At 31.8% G+C, this 20,351-nt stretch overlaps 1 protein-coding gene across 1 annotated transcript; it reads left to right on the forward strand.

The window, feature by feature from the left end:
* Nucleotides 1-15,171: 15,171 nt before the first annotated feature.
* On the forward strand, nucleotides 15,172-19,510 carry LOC143554326 (transmembrane emp24 domain-containing protein p24delta3-like). Its single transcript, XM_077044109.1, has 4 exons — nucleotides 15,172-15,475; nucleotides 17,862-18,074; nucleotides 18,497-18,573; nucleotides 19,118-19,510. The coding sequence occupies exons 1-4, from the start codon at nucleotides 15,242-15,244 to the stop codon at nucleotides 19,260-19,262; spliced, it is 669 nt and encodes a 222-aa protein (XP_076900224.1). The 5' UTR covers nucleotides 15,172-15,241; the 3' UTR covers nucleotides 19,263-19,510.
* Nucleotides 19,511-20,351: the final 841 nt, after the last annotated feature.

Raw genomic sequence — 20,351 nt, forward strand, 5'->3', positions numbered from 1 at the left:
AATATTCAATCTTTCACAGTATCACACTCTGCATCATGATATGTATAAATAAAAAGACTGGAGTGTGAACATATCTATATATAATATTAAATACAGATTACATTAAGATAGCTCTCTCTCTCATTTTGTTTCCCTCTACTAAAAGTAATGAATAAATTAACAAAACTGACAAAGACAACTTATCTGCTTAATCCATATGTAATTTGAAAATATCAGCAAGCATAAATAAATGCATAATAGTTACCTAGGGTGAATCTTACTGAACGTAAGCCATTATATAACCATTATATTCGGTATCTCAATATCCCATTGTCACATAGTTTATATTAATATCCTATTGTCACTAAACATCTAATGATCTAAGAAGATCACATTATGAAGGTAAAATTTGGCAGGGAAAATACATAATAACCGAACCTAAATCCTTTGGTTAGCTCCGGCAGATGATTATATCATTGTGAGATAAAATGAATGAAATAAAATTAATTATATCTTATAAATGCAGTTGAAATTTCATCATAAATTCTAAAATAAAAAATCACAAAAATACAAAAGTTACATTTAATCATTCATTGTTAAATAATCCAAATCATAACCTAACTTATCCAAATATCAACAGAAAAACGCCTAATTACATAATAATATCAACGATATATTCTAGATCCACAACAATTACGCAACAACAAGCATGAAGGAATAATAATAATAATAATAATAATAATAGCATTTGAGATCTGGAGGTGGTTGTTTATATATAAAAGTGAGGGAATCTGTACGGAAGGTGAAAGAGAGAGAGAGAGAGAGAGAGAGAGAGAATACCTTTGGAGGAAATGAAATGCCGGAAAATGAGAGTTTCCGGTGGCCGGAGGTAGGTGGAGGGTAAAACGACGTCGTGTGAGAATGAGAAAAGAGGAAAAAGAAAGAAAAAGAAAAAGAAAAAAAAAAGAGAGCATTTTGAGGGAAGTGTTTATTTATAGAACAAGGAATGAATGCTTGGTTTTAATCTAAAGGTCAATGCTAGGCACCTCCTCCTTTACCTACGCTACGCATGTTTTATTATTTATTTTTTATTATTATTATTATTATTATTATTATTATTATTATTGCTTTTTATATTTTATTTTTAGAAAGTCCACTAAAATAATAAGATTACGGGTATGTTTGGCAAAACTAGCTGATAGTTGGTAACCGTAGTTTTTTATATATATTTAGGTGTTTGACGAAGTACGTGGAGCTTTAAATAAAATGTATAAAATGATCAAAAAAGTCATAAGACGAAGGGGTATACACCCCTCAACACCATTCACTCATTCGTCACATCAACTTCCCCATTGTTCAACATCACAATTCAACCAAAGAAATACACCATTTTTCATCATTCTCCATTTTTTTATTTATATAATATTCAAAATTCACCACTCTCCACCAGTGGGCCCCATATAAAAGCTTCACTGACGCGAGCGGCCATCCTAATTGAGGTCAGGTCACGTGTGACCAAAAAGGGGACGAGGCGGTGTTTGCGTGAGACCGGTGAGGGGTGAGTGGCCAAGTGGCTGCCAGCCACCTAGGACCCGTGGGGGTTGTTCACTAGTGTATAGCCCTTAGCCTAACTTAAAAAATATTAAATGTATATATTTTGGAATGTTATTTAAATAATTTTAAATACTAAAATCTTTTAGTTTTTTTTAAAACGCTACTAGTATGAGCATTCCAATATGAAGTTTTTTCTCCTAACCTAAAGGCTTCAAAATTTCCAACCAAACAAGGTTTTTTTAGTATAAACTTTTCTTAAAAACTTAAAGCTATAAGCTCGTAAAAGCTCTTAACAGCTTGCTACCAAACATACTATGTATTATGAAACTAAAATTTTACTCTCTTTTTTAATTTAGTTTCTTCTCATATAAAATGTTTTTTTAATTTTATACATTGATGGTCCAGAACTTATAAAATGGATCAATTGAACCCGAACAGTGAATGAACAATCTGCAACGGTCCCTTCGAGATACAATTGCACCACTCGAGTTCTCGTCAGGCAACTTTATTTTTATTAAAATTCATTCTTTTTTTAAATTTTTTATTACTTGAGTTTTTACGTCGGTATTCGGCCAACATAGTCATGGTCAGGGGTTTCAGGTTAACTAGGATATATTGTTTAAGTTATTTGGCTTTTAGCTTATTCGTGCGGGTATTAGATTTCTAACCAAGATAATTTTAGTTTTGGATTCAGTTTATTCTTAAAATTAAACTATCAAAATACCAGTTTAAGTTGTTTTAGTTTATTATATTGAATTATTCATATTAACGTTTATATGGGTTATTCAAATTAGATTGTTCTTGAATCGTATTTAAGTTATATGGATTAGGTTGTAAAAGTCTTGATGGTAGATGCATATTCGCTTTATGGGTGGGTTTTAGGGAAAAACTTCAAAATCTAAAGTCAAACTATTACATTAATTCCACATTCAATTTTAAAATCCAGTCCAAACCGAATAACACATGGGTCGGACATGCTATTTGGTCAACCAGAATAATGAACATCTTTACGCATAATTGTTTGATTCTTATAACAAAATAACACGACATGCCTAACATCTTCTTAGTATCATTTTAAATCAAACCACCCTTCCATTTCAAAAGTTTAAATCAAACCACCCTTCTATTTCAAAAGTTTCCCGAGCACTCAAATCTTCTCTCAATATGAACGAAACCTAAAAGATCAAGTTATATCCTCACATACTCAAGCCCCATGCAAAAACCAAGATGTACAACATTAACCCAACCAAAAGTCTTAAATACCGACAAACACATTCACCAAATGCCTTGGACATAAACAAACCAAAGCTTACCCAACTATGACTCAAATCCTTCGATCCATGCTAAGTCAAATCACAAACCATATCGCCACATCGTTCCCATCCAACCATGGAGTTGATATCAAAATAGTAACCCAAACCACCCTTTACCAAATGCATGTATAAACCGAATCTCAACCCAAACCAGTCAAGATCAAATTATCCAACTTATCAACCTAGCCCGAGCTCAAATAAGCAAAAACCTCACCTAATAGCTCAACCATTACTCACACAAATCATCCAAGCCTAACACACTCAAAAGACCTAAACACGCTCACTCTTATGCAGTTAATGCCAAAAAATAGCAGATATTGGTCAATGACCGATATCTGAGACATCGGTTATTACGGTGGGATAGCGGTGGGATAGCGGTATATGTATATATATATATAACACCAAAATTTATCTAATAATTATACTTAAGTCTTAATACCAAAATTATAAAAGTCAATAGTTCAAAACACAAAGTAACAATATTTTTAATTAAAGACATGATTTAATCACTTAATCAAAAGCCATGAATATATAAGCATCAGCAGCGGCTGAAGAAACGGGTATCGGAGATGAGCATCAGCAGCGACTGAGGTATTTTTAGGGCAATAAGCTGATCGTTCAATAATAATCATAATGAAATTGTGCTATGGGCTTACAGTTTGGGCCAAAAAAAGTAACAATTGGGTCAAAAATATTAAACTGATAATCTCACCGCTATTTCCGATATATCGGTGGCCCAATATCGGCGAAATAGCGGTAAATAGTGCCGCAAATATCGGAACCGCTATTTGGACCGATATTTCGACCACTATTTTACCGCCGGACCGATAACCGCTATAGCACCGCTATTGATAGCATAGACTCACTCTTCACCAAATTTCCAAATCATTCACCATTCGAAGCCTAAAACCTCTCCATACACACGCAAGCTTCGCTTTACCCTTAATTTTTTTTATTATACATATATGTATACCTACGTACAACTAGTGTACTTATAATAACCTCATGTGTTCGAATAATCGTTTTTAAAATTTTAAACCCTAAATATATATGGTATTGTCATGACAACAAAAATTTATTATGAGAAATTGTATTTAGGGGTTATTAAACGATTATATGTATGATTTCAAGATTTTAAATATTGTAACCTAAGGTGATAAATCTCTTAATAACTTTATAAATCGAAGTTTCATTTTGAATGTTGAATGCGGAAATTTATTTAGTAATAAATTACAACTTTTCTCATACTGCATAAACTCAATGACCATGGCTTTGCAAATCTTGGGACGCATTTATAAATATTTTATATTGTTACACCAATTTTTGCTCAATAACGATTTACGCGACTATTACCTCTTATTATCGCAAGCATCATCACCTTATATAATTTAATTTCATCACAATAACTCTATGTATACAAACTCCTTTAACAAATTGGACTTACAAGATTTACATTTGATAATGATCAAAACGTTTCTCTAGCTACGCGATACCGCGATATATTGATATTATTATATTCATTTTCTTGGAAACAATAAAACAACTTTACTTGAGATTTCATTTTCGATGTTATTCTTATATTTTCAATGAGCATATAAAACGCGATTTACCTATTTCGTCATTTATTCAAGTCTCACTGTTATTGCGATTTTCTTTCCCGATGATGAGATGTTTCAGTGGTAACTTTATTCACATGAGATTTCATTTTGGTGTTTTGATTTGACCGAATCCAAGCTATTCAATAACAATTTGTGTAATACTTTCAAAACTTTAACTTCGCCAAAAATCTCGTTTATCTATTAAACGATATTTTCATGACTATGTTGTTTATATTTGAGCATTTATGTAAACACGATTCTATACATTATTCTGTATCATTTTATCTAATCTATTAACGGCCTATGTGTGGTTATCTACAAGTTTTGGCGCTATTAGAAACCGTTATTATAATGATGATTATATAAATGGTTTCACAATAGTGGTTGTATTCACGTTTTATCACATCTCATCGATTGTTTTGGTTATTAATCAATACTATTTTATTTATGTTGATGCACGTATGTGTCACCCCAAAGAAACTCACCTCATTCTCATCTTATCACATTTCATGTAATCATATCCTCAAATACTTATAACCTCAAGTTTGTTCACGTGTGAAATTCATCGTACGACGTTATTGCAAGTTGTATAATCGTTTATCCCAACTCTATGTGATCATTTATTGGACTTTGCATTTCTATTTATCGAGTTTCATCTTATCAATTTTATTTATTACCTCGATTTATAAACTTTGGTAACTATCTTGATGACTTTTGACTTCGAATCTTATTTCATATTGTTTACCCTAAATTTTTCTTATCTAAATTGATCGTCCTTACTTAATTTAAGCCGAATTGTTATTTTCGCCTTGGTTTATATTCTAAGACCTTAAACTGTTTCATTTATGTATCCCATTTTCCTACTTATTAAAAAGTCAAATCCCGAAATTCTCAACCGCTAGTACTGTTTTGTCAATATAGATAAAATTCAACAAATTTATTTACTCATCTATTATTTAAAGATTTCAAAATAAATATGTCTCTTAAACAACACAATGGAAAAAACCATGTAGACCATACGACGATCTAAATAATTATGGGTGCACACTTAATTATCGAAATCCCCGTATGGAAGCCATAGTAAGTACACTTGTGTGCGATAACTCAGACCCGAGGATGGTGGCAGAAAAACGATGGAAATGTGAATCGTGATAAAGGCATGGTGGATACGCCGCTAGTACTTCCTATATATAAGTGCCTTTATCATGTTTCTCATTTGTAGCGTTTTTTCGAGTCATGCTAAGATTTGACGTTATTCTTCGCTAAAAATTTGTTCATGCAACTATATTACAAAGGACAATATTCGTTAATAATTACTTTTTCTTTAAGTTTATTTTAATTTTGGGACGAAATTTCCAAAAAGTTGGGGATACTGTGACATTCGTCAAATTTGAGTCTCGAGTATATATTCGTTTTGTAAATTTTTATTTTATAAAACTGATCCAACATTCTTAGAACCTTATTTAATTATTATATAATATTATTATATATCTCGATCACCAATAAATCGATGTTTGTCACACTATAGAGTCGTTAAGAAAAACATAAGAGGTTTAAACTAATTTTCGTTAAGTTGTTATAAACTTTTAGAACCTTTAAACTTGTTTTAAACAAACTACCAAACTTGAGGGGCCATTTATGAAAATATGTTATACATATATAATCACCTAAACCCTAACCCTAACATATTATTACCACCCACACAACACATAGCCGCCACCCCCCATGGCCGATTTCCGGCGACCCTTTTTCCTGCGAAGACAATTTTCCGGCCACCATCTCCGACGATATTCCGGCGACACCCCACCACCTCCACTTTCGCACCACCACCGAACACCCACCATCCTCCCTTCCCCTCTGTTCCCTTTTCCGGTTCCATGGATTCCGGCCGGCGTGGCCTCTCACCGCAACTCTCTCTACTCTCTCTATCTGCCTCTCTCTCTCACCGCAGCTCTCTCTCTATCTCTCTCGTCTTTCACTCCCTCCGCCTCGTCTCTCTCTCTCTCTCTCTGTATCGTTTTTCCGGCACGCTTCCGGCGGCCGGAAACGGCTCCGGCTTCTGTTTCTTCGTCTTCGGCAGGTTTCGACTCGGTTTTGTTCCCGGTGTAGAGCCGACCTCATAAACATCTAACAGGTAAAGTAATATTAGACTTGGGTGTTAATAATTTTATATATATCGATTATAAGTTTGAAATCGTTAATAATTAGTTATATATTTGGTTGTATACTTTGAAACGGGTTGGATGGATTTTGGTATTGTTTTGAATTGGGGGGAAAGATAAACGATCGGATAATGGATATGTTATTTTTATTATGGGTTTAAATTAACAATCGTTATTTTGGTTCGGTCGGTTGGTACATAAGTTGTTGATCTAGAGGTCACGGGTTCGGGTCTCATCCTAGACCGGTTTCGATGTTATTTTTATACTTAACAAAACTTTATTACTATTAATACTAACATTACTATATAAAGATTTTTATTAGTATTATTTTGTATAACTTACTATTATACTTATTAATTGATAATAATACAATTATTGTCATTATTATTATAAATATAAAAGTTGTTATTAATATTATTAAAAGTCATAATATTATTATCTATTAAAAATCATATTTTATCATTAATTACTAGCAATAATATTAATATAATTATTTTGTGAACTCGTTTAGAATTCGAGCCAACATCGAGTATGATATCATTATTTATTATCAATATTAGTTACTATTATTACTATTTTTATCAACAACACCTTAAAATTTAATACCAAGATTCTATAACTATTAATATTAGTATTATTAATAATAATTATTGTTATAATCATTATACTATATTAGTATTATTAGAAATAGTTATTGTTATTATTATTATTTTATATATCTATATATATATATAACATATCTTTTTAGAATTATTATAATCATTACTATCTTATCATTAATAATATTATTATAAACTTTATTATCTATTCATCTTTATAAAACCGAACTCTTAAATTAAGCTCGTCTTGTTTTTATTTAATATTGGTTTAGTTATTTAAAAGTCCCAAATTATTTTTACTCTAATTATTAATTAAGTACGAGTCTCTAATCATTAACAAACTAACCGGTAACCCGATTTAACAACCGAACCTCCTCGTTCAATGTTTCCAATATATTTTCATTATGTTTTCAAGTTCATTAATATATATTACATTATTTATTTTAGCTAAGGTGTTTATCGCTTCAAGTTGGATCTGTTCGTTTACCATTCGAGCTTCAATTATTTATCTATTTATTTCTTGGTTCATCAATCGAGGTGAGTACTTTCATACCCCTTTTTCCATCTTTCGTTTTGGGGTGACATTTCATACTTATCAAACTAAATGCTTCAATTACTTGAATCTTTAAACCCACAAACGTGATTGTATACTTTACTTGAATAATTGCTTGATTTGGTGTTCTGTGCTTACATGCTATGTGTCTATGTGTTTATCACTTTCAGTCATGGGGAAGTCTATAAATCCGTGATCTATCTGGTATTCTCTTATAGCACGGTGTCGTTAACGTAATGCAATTAACGATATTCTATTAAATCCTAGACTACTTGGCAACCCCTTGTAGCTAGGTGGCGCTAACGTAATTCTATTAGCGATTGTCAATTTATCCAAGTTGTTGCTTTTATTTATTGTTTTGTATACAAGTTTTGTGGCTTTTTATTATTATATACTTATATGTTCAAACTTATGAATTGCTCACCAACCTTTGTGTTGACAAACTTTATTTTATGAAATGTTACAGGTTTAACTTTTGTTGACTCGAGGACTTGACGAAAACGTTACCAAGACCACTAGGATATTAGTAAAACGAACAATATAATTGTTACTTGTATTCAACTTGTTTGTGTGGACGAGATGTGTTGTTTATTTGATTTGTGGAAATAAAATGAGTTAAATAAATATTGTCACTTTAAATAGTGTCTTGTGTATTTGTCCAATCACGTTGCACCTCGGCATGTTCCGCCGCCTTTGGTCGGGGTGTGACACACATATGTCGCCAAAATGTTTAAAAATAAGTAAAAAGGGGAGTGATTATTCACATTAGCCATTAAAACAGGGGATAATGATTCAACAAGAAGGATAAAGGTAGATCAAGCTCTTCGGGAAATACCGACGAGATATCCTAATAAAGAATAATTGAGGAAATAAATATGGATTGTATAACAAAGATAAAACTAGATAGAGACTCGGGAATTGATGATCGAGTGAGTTCTTGCGAAAGATATTTATTTCATAAATTTATTATAAATTTTATTATCAAGTTTTATCGTAATAAATATGATTTAATTATATAAAATACATAAAAATACTTAAATAAATATTTATAAAGATTCCATAGTTTACATAAAGAGATTTGTTTTCTTTTAAAACTAAAAATACATTTAATATAGTTATATATATTTTTATTATTAATAAAGATTTCTTTTAAAATTAATGTTGTAAATAATAGATAATAGATAATAACATTTATATATAAAAGTTTGATCCTTTATAAAATACTTGTTAATTAACAAGATTACATTAAATATGTATTTTAGATTAACACTCCTTTTTAAATACTTAAACCTGTATTATAAAAACATTTATCAATTTTTAATACTTATATATATACATATATACACACATATATATATACATATACATATATCCATGATTATAAACAAAGTTCATAACGACAACGAGTTATTATGTCGGTTTTAATAAAATATTTGATTATTTATTGTACTTATAATATTAAAAATATTAATTAATGATTTAAACAATGAATTATAATGGTTTAAATAAATTAATAAGAAAAAGAAACAAAAAGTGTGTGTGGTGGGGGTGGGGGGTGTTCCAATCCGCGCCCCCAGCGGCTCTACAATTTAACATGACTGCCCTAGCCATCTGGGCTAGGGTGGTACCTGGTTAAAACTTAAAACAAAATATTATAACCTGTAAATCCCTAACCCCATATCAAAACAAACTCTAGAAACCTAAATCGGCTATATTCGTTTGTGATTGCTTAATTAATCATGGGGCTATTGAAGCTGACTTTACGACGATCAATATCATATAACAAATACCTATATCGATGATTATAAGAGGGTTAATTTGACTCCACAGTCGTCGACCGTAATACGTGAAAAGATGAACACTCGCAGCTTGATTACAACAAATTAACCATAACGGTTCTATAGGCAATGGTCTGAGGATACTTCGTGTCAACTTAATCGAATTATAATGATGGTTAAAAGGTGTCACACCCCAACCTAAGGCGAAAATGTCGGGGCGCGATCTGATTGCCACAGCTCACAAGGTACTATCATGCAATTGTAAAGCGACAATATTTAATTAATTTATTAATTGTCAACGAACATTTAAGTACAACAAAAATAGAGAAAATTACAATACAAAACCAACTATTCTTGTTTATGTTTAACATCCTAAGGTCATCTCTACGTGAGCTTCAGTTCGTAAGCAATCCAATCTATAACCTGCAAATGCGTACAAAATATATATATATTTGTCAATAACACATGTTGAGTGAGTAGATTCACCAGTTTTGACATGAACATAATGATAATATATAATGATATAAATAATAGAGTAAAAATAAGCAAAACTGTTATCTGTGAGTATAAACAATGAAAGTGTTAAGCAAGTAATGAGTGTCGGTGAAACCATTGCCATTGCGATCGGGCTCCGGCTACTACGACGGTCGTATGATCATACTATAATGAGATTATGTTGGACCTCTCCGAATGCGATTCAAGTATGCAAGTAAGCAAATAGCAAGTAACAAACAGTCATTCAATTGATACGCAACACAAAGATCACAGTTTGCGTTTGAGAAATAATAAGATAAATAGTTTGATAAATGGTACGCAAGTGTCATTATATATTATCATTTGAAAACAAGTAAAATAGGGGAGTGATTACTCACCTGATCGGATGAACGAAACAAAAATGGTGATGTGGGAATGATGAACCCTTCGGGATACACCGACAAGGATTCTTAGTTAAATATAATGATGATATGAATTAATTATAAAATATATACACGAGTTAATGAATTAAAATTCCAATGAGAATTGACTTATGTTTGAGATTAGAATGTTATTGATTGAACAATTTATTTTCCATAAGTTTTATTAGTGTTATTAGTCCTTTTAGTTATAAATTCCCCAATAATTACCCACGATAAAATATATATAATTAAATGCTTAAATAATTTAAATAATTAAGATATAAGATATGCTTGTAATGATAAAATCTAAATATGTAAATAATTAAATATACAAACTAAATATAATGTAATTGAACTACACATTAAAGTACTTGAATAAATAAACTATTAATATATAATAAATAGATAATCATAATAATAATGTGTAATTATTTAAATACAATATGTAATAAGATATAAATAAATATTTTGTTTATCTTTTAAGGAAAATCTATTTATTACGTTTATATAATATATATAAAATAAATATAAGTAGGTTTATAAAGACGTGCCATGATGACGAAACGTGTATTAAAGTGTAGGGTTTTAAATAAAAAGAATAAGGTTTAATATTATATAAAATGCATATATATATATATATATGTAACCGAGAGCTTTTAATGAGATTTTAACAAAAGACATAACTTAATGATGTTGGTTCTCATAATATATTTGATGTATATAGAAATATACATCTTTTCAGTATCAAATAATCTCTAAAAACTGCAATTTCTATCTAATAACATAGCATAAAAGGCTACTTATCATAATAAAACGTAATTTCAGGTGAAACCAAACCTCAAACGAAAAAACAAGCAAAAAGACGAAGAAAAACAGAAGAAAACACAAGAAAACAAAGAAACACGCCCCCATGTCTCAAGAAACACGCCCCCATGCTTATGGAACAAGAAAAGACAAAATCTGAGAACAAAAGCACGGGGCCGTGCTCAGCATGCACGGGGCCGTGGACGGGAATGCAGAAAAGACAAAGAAGAATTGATCACATGTCACTAAAAAGCACGGGACCGTGCCTGCTAACCACGGGGCCGTTGCCAGCTCACACAAAAGACAAAACAAATCTGGCACATGTCATAAAAATACAGGGGCCCGTGCAGATCAAGCACGGGGCCGTGCCTCACCATCCAGATTGCCTATAAATAGTGGCTCATGTTACATTCATCAAGTGTGTCTTGAAAATATTTTATCCGATTCTCTCTTATAAAAACACACACTAACACTTACCTTGAAGATCTAGTGAAGAGTTTGAAGGTTTGGAGGCCATCACCACTAATCATCATCATCATCAACCATCATCCCCATCATTAAGAAGAAGGATGCATCTACATTTGGTTAGATTGTTCCAAGTTTAATCATGTATTTGTTATTATCAATCATCTTAATGTTCATCATAATGCTCATTATGAGCTAAACTCCTATTACCATCTAAAATCTATGAAGAAACTTTGTTTTACTTGATAATTAATCAAGACATGTGATGTAGTTTAGTTAAGTACATGGTTATATTACAATTATCTTTTGTTGAGAAATGTTTCACCATCTTAAATCACTAATTCAAAGTTGGTGGTTGTCAATCTCTTTGGCAATCGTTCATGATCGATTCATGTTCTTGAAAGATAGAAATAATTTGATACATTATCGAAACATGGATCCTTATATTGTACTTAGAAATGATGAGATATAAGTTATGGTGTATTTTTCTAAACCTTGGTAATCCGAAAATGGCTTTGCTTAGGATATCAAATTAGCTAAAGAAACCATATGTTAATGGAATGTGTAATCATAACATACTTAAATCAACCAATGGGAGGTTGTGTGATGAACTACAATCACCCAAAGTTGTTAGAATTGGTATTCGAGAAATTGAAGTCAATCCTAATCTTTCTACTTAACGAAACTACTTGCCAACTTAAATTGACATCATTGAGATGGTATGACATTAGGAAAGGGTGGACTTAAAAATGCGCATATCATCTCCTTAGTGCCAAAGATGCTCACTTTGGGTTAAGGAGTTATTTATCATATATTGCTACGGTAAGTTTATCACATGTCTACATGTTAATTATCAATGCTAAAATGGAGTGGATTCTTGATCTTAGATGGTAACCTTCGTATAATTGAACAACTCACTTAGAATTTCTTATCTTGGTCACCTATATTATATATATAATTATTTATATTTTATAAAAAGTTCAAAAATTAACCTCAAAATGATTAAAACCTCCGATTGAAGTAAAACAACGATTTATTATTAGAACCTTTGTGTCCACGGATCAATACTTGGTTCTTACCAATACTATTCTACATATACGATAGGTACACTTGCCTATTTTGTGTGTGTTTAGTCTTTGTAGAAATCACTTTTATAAATTTAAAACACGATATTGTGCAAAAGCTAAATATCCAATCTATCATATTTTATACAAGCCACACAACACGCATCAATATTATTTATTTACAACTAATAATTGAATTATCGTCTATTGAAATTTATTACTAAAACTGCTCAAAAAATAAAATAAAAACCAAAAACCCTGGTGGCCGGATTCGAACCAGCGACCACCAGGTCCCAACAGACACACTATACCAACTGCTCCGAGTGTTCAAGTTAGTATGTCAGGAAAAATAAATTTTATATCCAGTATGTACAGAAACCCCCAAAACCAAGAACCCTAGATCTACAATTGATTTAACCAGTCAATGATTGATAAAACTGATTTGAGGCTTTTGTTTACGGAACAAAGACGAATCAAAAACACAAAATAATTACCAGTATCGATGATTAGTTGATGGTGAACTCTAAATTCGTAGTGTCGGCCAAACTCGATCCAAAAACCATAAAAGTAGGTTACGATATTAAGATTAAATTCGGGGGTTTGATTCGCGAGGTGAAGAAGAAGATATCTGCTTGTTTAATTGGGTTATAATGTTATTTAGATGGCACCACCTTGATTTAGCAATTGTCGGTTTTGTAAGAATATCAAATTGTATATTACTGATCATACTTTCCTAATCAGTTGGGTCAGTTAGGCCGATTATGGTAACGAGTTTAATATAAACAGATCAATTCTATATTAGATGCGATAATTAAGGTTCAAGAAACGTATACGGGTTGCGGGTTTCATTCAAAATGGGTATATAGGTAAGGGTTGGATCTGGATAATGGGTTTGATTAAAAGATATCGTAATCTTTTGAAAATGTTGCAGTTTGGTCCCTGAAATTCTAAGATGGAAACAAATTAAGGTAAAACTAAAGTCTAGGGTGTAAAATGACTATATATATCAAAGTTATATTCGATAATTAATTAAATATAATGACGATAATAATAAAAAAATAATATTAGTTCGATACCAGCGATGTGTTGTTGATTTAAATTTACCCGAAAACGAAAACGGGTCGGGTAATATGTAAATGAAAAACTCGATTTATTACAAAAGGTCTATTGATAGGACAGTTTTAACATATTAAGCAATACGAATCATATAGATCTTGATTTCCAAATTAATTGAGTCGGTAAGCCCGAAAAAGGAATGAAGAATCATAAGCACAGATAAATTCTAAGTTTACATCGAAGTTGAGGCTCAAGGAATCCTAATCGGGTATATGGGTCGTGGATAAGGGTTTTGGTTAATGGATTATTGGATTAAAATAACAAATATATATATAATTTGCACTTTGGTCCCTGTAATATGAGGAGGGAAACAAAATAAGGTAAAAGCTTAGATTTAGGCTAAACATGCATGTTTTTCAAAGTTATATATATATATATATATATATATTTATATATATATAATAAACAAATAAAAAATTATATAATAACTACTTGATATACACGATATTTTTATTGATAAAATTTCTCGATTATAAAAACGGGTCGGGTAATATAGATTTGAAAAACCCGAGTTGTTACAGTAATTATGCTTCAATGCAGTGTAAACAAATAAACCTTCACACGCAAAGTTCTTGTTTTATGTAAAACGTCAAAAGGTCATGCATTGTTTCACATTACATAATTCAACATTCAATGTGTTTGCTATTATCATCAACAAAGATGTGCTTTCTAAAGACAAAGTTACATGTGGTTGAATAAACAACAAGTTGTATTCATCTAACGACGACGTTAACATAGAACTATTATAACTATCCTTTTGAAAATGGGATAAGGTTTCCTCTTTACATAATCAGATGCTAAAATTATAAGCTATTACAAATGTACATATTGTGTTAAGGTATAATATAAGGAAATGATTTTTAAAAGCTTTTAATTAGAGCATTCACAGCCCATTCCTTACCATATATCCATATATATCATAATATTACACCAAAAATCTATATATTTTTCTCTCCTGTTTAATTAAATAATAATTTTTATACCTTTATCATTATCTTTTCTCTCTCTTTCACTCACAACCACTTTTAAAAAATATTAAAATATTATACGGTATGATCAGTGAAACCCCAAATTTAACTTTCCCATATAATATTTTCTCTCTCCTCTACTCACAACCACTCATATAATTTACAAAACCTTCTCACACAAATATAGAAAATAGGCTGAGAATGCTCTTACCAATTTAAGGCCTAGCATTGAAAAAGAGTAACAAATAGTTATAACATATTTATTAGTTATCCATCAAAGTCTACATAATTTCCTCAACTCAACTACTAACTAATAATAATAATAATAATAATAATAATAATAATAATAATAATCTTGAACAAGAGGCAACCACAGATCTCTGTTAGTTTCAATGGCAGCTAATAACTGGAATCATCATCATCATCACATACCTGTTGTTGTTCTTCTGATGATATTATTATTATGTTTCACCACAACACAAGGTATCTGGTTAGACTTACCTGAATCAGGTACCAAGTGTGTATCCGAAGATATTCACAACAACGTGGTGGTTCTTGCTGATTACTCGGTTGTTAATCATCAGGAGGATTCGCATCTGCATCCTGCTGCCACCATTTCCGTCAAGGTAGTAGTAATCCTCGATCTGAATGTTTAGATCTTGATCTCGTTGACTTGGATTAGTCAAATTGAAGTTGATAAGCATCAATTAGTGAAGGTAATTTGATGATTTAGATTGCAGCTATTAGGTTTATTCGGTTAGGTTTTAATCGGATTTGGTTTATTAGGTTAGGCTTTCGATATTCGATTCTACGGTTAAGTTTTAGTTGGTGTCGGTTTACTCGGCTAGGTTTTAATTGAATTTAGTTTATTCGGTTAGATTTTAATTGGTTCGCTTAGGTTTTAGTTGGTGTTGGTTTATTCGGTTAGGTTTTAATTGGTGTTGGTTTATTCGGTTAGGTTTTAATTGGTCTTGGTTTATTCGGTTAGGTTTTAATTTGTGTTGGTTTATGCGGTTAAGTTTTAATTGGATTTGATTTATTCGACTATGCTTTAACAGGATTTGATTTATTCGGTTAGATTTTAATTGAATTCAGTTAGGTTTCGATTGGTGTTGGTTTATTCGGTTAGGTTTTAATTGGTCTTGGTTTATTCGGTTAGGTTTTAATTTGTGTTGGTTTATGCGGTTAGGTTTTAATTGGATTTGATTTATTCGGTTAAGTTTTAATTCGATTCGGTTAGGTATTAATCATTCTCCATTTGTTCGGTTAGGTTTTAATTGTATCCGTATTTTTTATTAGGTTTTTGGTTTAATCGGTTTCGAACCAAGTAATGAACGACTCTAATTGCATCTTGATTAGAATGCCACATGATGTTGAGTCTGATGATATGGTGAGTCTAACAGGGGGTGTTTGGATGTATGTTACCAAGAAATTATCTGATAATTAGTTTCTGTTGTTTGGATTTTGCTTTAATTGTTAAGGGGATTAGGTAATCAAAGTGATATCAGTAGCAAAGAAAACTAATAATTACGGCTTTAAGAACCAGAAATAATTCCAGGCACTATCTCATACAATCTATCCAAACATCCCCTTTGGTGGCATACAAGCAATATTTGTGATCTTTGTGTCTAGAAGAAATAGAGATCAAGTTTAGATTTTATGAGTACTAGATTTGATACGGAAATATCTAAATATAGCATACATAAAGAGGAAAGATTTAAAGACAATATGTATATTAATATCATTCTGATTATCTGAATCTACACATGCGAACTGTGTGAATCTCAATTACATAAAAAAAGTGATGACACTAACGCCACATTTTTTTGATTTGTTATTAGTTTTTGTATTAGTTGGATGATTATAATCTATAATTGCTAATTAGGCTAGATTCTTCGTCTCACCCGTCGGTAGGGGTGTACACGGACCGGACGGACACGGACGAGACCTTGTTCGTGTCCGTCCGTTAAGGTTTTGACGGACAAACGGACGGTTCACGAACACTCTACCGAACGGAAATTTATGTCCGTGTCCGTCCATTAAGAAACTGAGTTTGTCCGTGTCCGTCCATGTCCGTCCGTTAATATTGTAAACGGACGTTAACGGACCCTAATGGACAAACGAACACTAATGGGCAAACGGACACTAATAGACTCTAATGGACAAACGAACACGTGAACATTAACGGACACTAATAAACATTAATTGACAAACACACATATAAACATTAATGGACACTAATGAACAATGAACATTAATACTTTCATTAACGACGGACGAACATACACAAACCTATCCTTACGGATGTTACCGAACGGACATTACAGGACGTAATCAAACGGACGTTCACGGACACTATTGAACGAACCTGGCCTTTGTCCGTGTTCGTCCATTAAGCTTACCGAACGAAACTTTTTTGTCCATGTCCGGTTCGTTTATTAAACGGACAAACGCAAACGAACTTCTTGCCGAGCGGACAACCGGACGTCCGATGGACGTCCGGTTCGCTTACAGCCCTACCCCTCGATCGGACGTCCGGTTCGCTTACAGCCCTACCCCTCGGTATCGAGGACCCTAATCGCCACACACATTTTAAATCTAAGTGTGGCTCCTATGCTATTATCATATAGTCCATTAATATGTTTTGGAATACATCAACTTTTATTGAGGTGTTTAATTATATCATTTTATAGTACAACCTATATTGAGAAAAACAATACTAATCTTTATGTGGAAAATCTTGATGTTAACATTCACCTGTGTGTATAATATAAGACATGGAAAAATTTTGACAATGGAAAACTACATAAACCTTAAACCGGAAGTTACTTCACTTGGATTGTTGGATGGTTACAAATGCTGTTGTGGCTATAATTATGACCCGGGTATACTTAATTATATTCCAGAATTATAAAATGCATAGATTTGTAAACTTATAGTGTGTGTGTGTTTTCAAGCGTGTCATGAGAATTGTGAAATATAATAATAATATTAGATGTTTCATTTTCAAAGGTAACTTCGCCATACGGGAACAATCTTCATCATAACGAGAACGTGACTCATGGTCAATTTGCATTTACAACAACAGAATCAGGCAACTATTTGGCATGCTTTTGGATAGATGGGAATCATCGTGCTGGTGATCGTTTGACCGTTAGTCTTGACTGGCGTGTTGGTATTGCTGCAAAAGATTGGGAGTCTGTTGCAAAGAAAGAAAAAATAGAGGTTATTACATTTAATTGCTGCAATCCACATTAATTTTAATTTATTGTAGATGTAATAAAATGGGTGGGTCGGTTTATGGGACTTAACTGGTTTGGGTTAAATGGGTCGTTTTTTGGCGCGGGTCCATGGTTGACTTGCCTAACACTTTTTATGTTTCCACTTTTTGAATTTTGTAAGTAGTTCATGGCTTCATGCATTTAATATGATTACCAAATTCTTGTTTTAAATGAAAAACGCTTTGGTAGTTTGTAAGTATTTGATTGCATTACAAACTATTTGAACCATTTTCTTTATGGCTAGTCTTTTTATATCTTAAAATAAAAATGCAATTCTTATTGGTGTGCTTTCATATAACTTTTGGGTTGAAATTGCCACTTCTAATTAATTTGCTGTCTTCATTTGCACGTGATAATTGTGTTTAGGGTGTTGAATTTGAATTGACAAAACTTGAAGGTGCTGTTGAAGCTATTCATGAAAATTTGATCTATTTGAAGAACAGGTAAATTTCATCTTATTTCTAGAATTATTATTATTATTGCTTTTCTATAGGAATCATTTATTTATTCTAATGTGTTCATACCTGGACCGGTTAGTAAGAGAGATATAATTGGTCCGGTTGAGTCTATTTGAACATAATCCATTTTAACTAACCGGCCGGTTACTGGACTGTGTTGTCAGACCGGATGTCAAAATTTTAAATTATTTTTATTGTTCCGTTTACTACTTCAGACTCCATATTTTGTTTAGTTAGGTCTTCGTATTTTTTAACATTGCAAATCCACACCAAATATAGAACCTACACAATCGTAAGCCATGTGTAGGTAGACGATTAATAATAAAAACATATGAAATATTTAGTTAAATGATTTTTTGTGTACATACATTTTTGTTTAAGAAGTATAAGATTTTAAAAATATGAACCATTGTTCAGAAAATCAAAATGATTTAGGTTTGAATGCATGGATTATCATATTCAAAGAAAATTATTATCAAGTAATATTATTATATACCCCAAATAAGATAAAGTTATGTTTGTGATACAGGGAGGCAGAGATGAGGGAAGTTAGTGAAAAGACGAACGCGAAAGTGGCTTGGTTCAGCATCATGTCTCTTGGCGTGTGCATTGGAGCTTCGGTTTTGCAGGTATGGTACTTGCAACGATTCTTCCACAAGAAGAAACTTATCTAAAGAACTTACAATCTAGTTTGAGAGGAGAGATTTTGAGATGTTGAAATTGGTATAATTATTGTTGTATTAGTTGTGTTAATTCTCAAGTAAACTAGATAAAATTCAAGTTCCATTTTTATTTTAGCCTTTTTTTTCCTTGATGTTCTGCATGCATATTTGGGGCTGCATTTAACATATTCAATTGTTTTGAAATGGTGTGCAACAAACGTGACTCGTTTGCTTATGAATGGATCGATTCGGGCTATGTTTTACAAAAATATAAATGATAAAAGGGAGATGGGTCAAATGGATATTTTCATAGCATGACGCCATGACCGGTATGAACTCTTATGAGGCTTGATTGGGTATAGTACTGCCTTATCGTTATCTAAACGCGTAATGTACAACATAATGGCGCATCCAAACTTAAGTATAACATAATGGAGATACAAACAAACAAAATTAAGTATAACATCTATGATGTTTTTGCTAAAGGGAGTTAAAATTGTCACTGATCAAACTTTTAGTATGCAACCAACATTTAGATTATTAGTATTAAGGGTTTCCGTACAAGACGTAACGATGTTTTAAATAAAAGAAACGAAATTGTGAAATAATTATTAGAATTCATTATTGGTCAAATAAAATTATTCATACTTTTTCTAACTACAAACACACTCGGTTTTATTATTGCTCCAATGTTCATACATTTTCTTACGAATGCAAAAAATCTAAGTAATTTCTAGTTGGAAGGATGCGCTATCAGGTTGAGGGAACGAACATAGAACATGTATTAGGTTGAGGGCTATTCTAGTCCATATTTCATTCAGCTTTAATTTATCACTTACCAAATCAGAGGTTCAAAAATTCATTTAGATGCATTTTTTAAAAAGCAATATTGGGTTTTAATCATCTGAAATTTGGCCTATTGACCGATATTAATCCAAACTTAAGAAATTCCTTAGGTTAATCCCAATTTCACTCTATAGGCCTCCATCGAACGGAGACTAACCCAGTTAGTTTTAGGGTAAAAAATGTCATTTCTCCAAGTTTGGCTGACAAATGAAAAGGGTAATTAAACTTCAAAACCCACCGCCGTCGACATTGCCC

The sequence above is a fragment of the Bidens hawaiensis genome, unplaced genomic scaffold (assembly GCF_021521415.1).
Source record: "Bidens hawaiensis isolate Kalapana, Puna unplaced genomic scaffold, B.hawaiensis_p1.1 tig00001032_1, whole genome shotgun sequence".
NCBI classification, from domain to species: domain Eukaryota; kingdom Viridiplantae; phylum Streptophyta; class Magnoliopsida; order Asterales; family Asteraceae; genus Bidens; species Bidens hawaiensis.